Raw genomic sequence first — 4,626 nt, 5'->3', positions numbered from 1 at the left:
GGGGGAGGGGCGGCAAGCAGGGGGCGGGGGCGCGCGGCCGGCCTGGCTCCGGCGGCGGCATCTGTTCGTGGTGCTGAAACCCCGAGCGCTGAGCTCAGCGCAACTAAGTCACAATGGACAACTTTTCTTCTCCTAAGGGAGCCAGGAGGGGGTCGGCAGTCGCGTCCCCCACAGCGGGGACTTTCTCCTGTGTCCCCACCTACAGCCTACGCCTGGAGTCCAAAGTTGGGGCAGAAGCGAGGGGTCCCGGGGGCGCCTTCCTTTTGTTCCCCGGGAACTGGCGTCAGGTTCCAAGAATAAAAAGTGAAGCTGGGGAAGTGGAGGGGGCTGAGGAATGATTTTTTGAACAAGGTTTGCAATGGAACCCAGAATTTACTTCGAAGTAGTTTAGTGTCCAGGCCCCAATTACTGCCCCCCTCCACCCCTACTCCCACCACGGCGTGAGGCGGGGGGGGGGGAGGTAAGGGGGGTGGGATACCGAGCCGGGAGAAATCTCCACATTCCAAAAACATGTCCACCAAGTCAAAATGGACGCCGGGCTGCTCGCCGCTTCTAAGTGCAGCTTCTCCCTTTCGGCCACTGCTGGAGCCTCGCTCTCCCCCCTTCGCCCCCAAGAACCGGCTCTTTCTTTCCAGAAAAGGGGACCAGGTGGGTAACTTTCAGAACTGGAGACAGACCCCTTTGGGAGTCTGAGCGTGCGGCGCCCAGGGTGGCACTTTTTAGGGTGCTGTCAAAGTGCCCACGACCCCGCCCCGCTCCCCACAAGTGGGGGCCAGGCTCCCCCTCGCTTACTTGTTTGTCGCTGAGCGCTGCGATCCGCGGCTGCCTTTCGTGAAGCTGCTTCTTGAGGTCGCCGTTCTGCGAAAACACGAAGGAGTGGGCTGAAGCCGACCAGCCGGGGGTCAGGTGTGCCAGAGTCCCACGGGTCTCAGCACCCCAGCCAGCGCCCAGCGAGCCAGGCCGGCCGCTGCGCGCCCCAAGTTTCCCGAGTGGCGTCCCGCACGCGCGGCGACCAGGCAGTGCCGCGCGGGCTGCTTACCTGTGGCTGCCGCCTCATCGGGGCAGCTCGCGGGGCGGGGCGGGGGCCGCGGCCACCCGGCGGCGCGCCCTGAGCCGTGCAAGTTTGCAGGCCGGGGTGGGTGTGCGAGTGAGTGTGAGTGTGAGTGTATGTCGGGGGAGGGGGGAGGAACAAAGAGCCAAGTAAATACGGCGAGTCCGTGTCGAGCAAAGCTCATAAATATTCAAGTCGCGTCCTAATCTCCCCAACACACACACACGCGCACGCCGAATGCCTCTCGGGCTCCGGTCGCCACGCCACTGTTCGCCCGAGCACCAACGCCAAAACTACTTTTGCAAACAGCGCAGGTTTTGCACCCAGCGTGGGGGCCCGAGAGGGAGGCCGGAAGGGGGTCTGTTCACACTCCTCCCTCTCCCTCCTCCCCGGGGCAAGCTCGCGAAGGGACCCCTCCCAGCATCCCCAGTTACGCAGACCCAGCGTCGATTAAGACGGGCTCGGTCCCACGAGCCCTCGGCCCCCCAAACCATGCAGGATTAAGCGGGAAGGAAGAGACGGAGATCCACAGGGGGTCCATGCAAATATTCCACCGTCCCCTGCCCTGGCGGGCTCAAGTACGGAGCCCCTTCTGACCACCTCCGCCTGAAGACCCTGACATTAGGAAGAGGACGTACGGCCATGGTCCCACGAACCCCAACATCTCAACACACTCACCCGATCCTGGCCCCGAGTCTCGGCCCCCCTACCTGGTGGCGCGAGAGTTCCACCGCGAGCGCCTCGGGCCGGCTCTGCAGTTCCATCCCGGTAACTTGGGCAGCACTTTGCGCTCACTTTGGCCCCGGCTCGCGGGAAGTTGCACTGCTCGGCGGGGGCCAGACCGGGCTTGGGCAGACTGGGCCTCCGGGGAGGGGGGGCACGAACCCCCTCCCTCACGGCCAAAAGAGAAGGGGACTGGCGAGAGGGAAGAAAGACGGCTGGGCGCCGCGGCCGCCCTAACTCCTTAGGCTGCCCGACAAGTTGCGTCGGGTCCCTGGGCTGCCGGAGCGGCCCGGCGCATGGCTGCACCCCCGCCCGGCGCCGGCAGCCCCGCGCAGCCCCGAGCGCCCGCCCCGCCGCCGCCGCCCGTGCGAGTGGCCCGCCGGCAGGGACTATATTTCCTCCGGCGCGCGCGCCTGGATCTCGCTGGGCCTCGGCAAAGTTGTGCCTCGGCACGATGCTAATTCAGCAGTGCCCGGATGGAGCGGGCCGGGGCGGCAGGGGGCGGGGCCGGGGCCGGGCGCCCGCCCCGCCCCTCCCGCGCCTGCGCACTGTCGGGCCTCCGCGGCCCGGCGCCCGGAGCGGAGAACAAAAGTGGCTGCAGAGAGGGGCGAAAACTCGCGGACCGGCGCCTGGGGCGGCCAGCTCTCGGGGCCGCTGGGACTCAGCACCTGGTGTGGGCCGCCTATGCGTGCTGCTCCTCTGCGTTCCAAGTGGAACCCCAGGAAAACGGGGCGCCTAGTCTAACTCCGAGGTTAATGAGACTTTCCAATGGGAAGATAAATGTCCAGTTTTTTTTTTTTCATTCCTTCTCTGCTCTAGCTCTCTGCTTCCGTTTTTCCCTTTCTCGCTCTTCCCCTCCTCCACCCCTTTTCTGTTTTATTTAAATTGTCTTTCATCTCTTCCTGTCTATACATTAGCGCTGCGATTTGGGAGATTAAATTAGTCACGTCGCCAGATTCCCCCATGGCCTGATGGCCACTGTGTTGTTTAAACAGTAAGAAAATTGATCTCTTGACTGTTCCTCTAATGATTTTTCTTTTACACTCACCATTAAACAAACTCTCAACAGATGTCACTGGACTTTTTAAGATTGTTGTTAAAAATCGTAAACATGCCCGGTCAATGTGACATAAAATAATTATAACTACAGCTGCGGAGATCGCATTTCAAAACTCCCAGCCCACAGCCAGGAGGTTAATGTCTCCCAGTCAATATTACAGCCATGGAGTTACCATCCTCATCAATTAATGTCAGGATGCTTTGTGCCCTATTGGGAGCATACTGGCACGTCTGGAAGGAGCTGGGGAGAAAGGGTGCAATCATATTGCAAAGTAAGTGTTTAAATGGTTAAGTTGTTATAAATTTATATTCCTCCCCAACACCGAAAAAAAAAATTGAGGCTTAGACAGTCACCTAATGCCCCTTCAAACATATGCAAACAGGTTATACTGTCTTCTATTTCCAGAAGTTATTGGAATTCCTTTTTTTTTCAAGTGAGGGCCCCCCAATGTTGTTCCAGCCACTTTTAGGGCATTTTCCACAAATGGCTTATAAAAGGCTTTTGGGCCCCCTAAACACTGAGAGGCCCTCATCCCTTAACCCAGCACCTAACCTTCAGAAGTGCTGGGTAAGCCATCACCTGTATCACCCAGTACCTCGCTGGCTTTGTTATCTGGTATAAAACAAACACATGTGGTCATGATCCTCGGGGCAAGCAACAAGCAGGGAGAAATGGGGTTCATCAAATACAAAACAAAGAGGCCGCCTCTGGGTGCCCACGGAGTACTGGCTCATTCCAGTTCTGGGTTTAGCCCAAATCAGGAGGGTGGTGTCCTCCCCCACTCAGTGCTTTTGCTGGCCTGGACACCAGCCCAGTAAAGTGGACTGCCCTGGGGACTGGTGTTGGGAGAACTGGAGAGAAAATGCAAGTGAAAAGAGGATTTCCACTGTAATCTCTGTGAATGTCACTGTCTTTTTGGTAAAAACTCAGAGTAAGTTCATCAGCCATGTATGGTAATTGAATGAACAGAGAGGAGCTTCGGGTCATCCGTGGCCTATGCAAACTCAGGCAGATGCTGGTCAGAGGAGAGTAGCTCTTGCTGTGGAGATTTTAAAGCACTGTTTGCAAGTTTCTGTTAGCGACCTTGGGTCATGGTAATAACTGTCTACATGGTCCTCTGGGTTTTTATAGCTACCCATTCCCTAAGTGAGCAAGAAAAGCCATGGGCTGGGGTGCTCTCTATGGGGAGGTTGGATTGCGTGGAGGAAACCCCAATGGGAAGTTCTTGTGAGCTCCTGCTGCAGACGCATTCTCAAAAAATCCTCGTCATCCGCTGAAATTTGCTTCAAAGGCCTTTGCTGGAAACTTCCCCTAGTTTTTTTTTTTTTTTTTTTTAGCGGAGGCTGGGTTTGAACCCACCACCTCTGGCATATGGGGCAGGAGCTCTACCCTTCTGAGCCACAGGCGCCGCCCATTCTACGTAAATTCTTTATCCCTCCCTTTGAAGGCCACCACACAGAGCTTAGCACAGGGGACGTTCTTTCAGGTAAAAAGGTAGCATTTCCCGCCCCACCGGAGCCCAAGCCCACTCCGGTGGGCTTTCAGGCAGAGCACAGAGTTAGTGTGTTCACAGAAGTCCCAGGGTGCCTGCGCTGACCAGGTGCCTCATGGATGAGTGAGTGAGACCGTGAATGGAGGACCCAGTGGAACCAGAGGAACAGGTGGCCTGTTGGCAATGGCCATAGACATTAATTCCCTCATTCACGTTTCTTCTCACTTGCACTGTGGTCAAGTGGATGGGTGAGGGGGAAGTGGGGAACTGGTCTGGAGCTTAAAGACCTGCGTTTGAGAA

General features: G+C 57.5%; 1 protein-coding gene across 2 annotated transcripts in view; it reads right to left on the bottom strand.

Annotated features, from left to right (window-relative positions):
- PHF21B (PHD finger protein 21B) overlaps positions 1 to 1,842 on the bottom strand; it is a 94,394-nt gene extending 92,552 nt beyond the window's left edge. Inside the window, exons 1-2 of one of the 2 annotated variants that reach the window (XM_012814202.1) lie at positions 1,762 to 1,842; positions 793 to 858 (exon numbers count right to left, since the gene is read on the bottom strand). In XM_012814202.1, the coding sequence (XP_012669656.1) occupies positions 793 to 858; positions 1,762 to 1,815 (120 nt within the window). In that variant the 5' untranslated portion in view covers positions 1,816 to 1,842. Of the gene's footprint in view, positions 1 to 792; positions 859 to 1,039; positions 1,227 to 1,761 lie in introns of those variants that run through there. The other variant, XM_003783118.1, reaches the window with a different exon arrangement.
- Positions 1,843 to 4,626: the final 2,784 nt, after the last annotated feature.

The sequence above is a fragment of the Otolemur garnettii genome, unplaced genomic scaffold (assembly GCF_000181295.1).
Source record: "Otolemur garnettii isolate 467f Iridium unplaced genomic scaffold, OtoGar3 scaffold00007, whole genome shotgun sequence".
Classification (NCBI taxonomy): domain Eukaryota; kingdom Metazoa; phylum Chordata; class Mammalia; order Primates; family Galagidae; genus Otolemur; species Otolemur garnettii.
The sequence above is the reverse complement of the archived record's forward strand: the minus strand, read 5'-3'. Positions and strand labels throughout refer to the sequence as shown.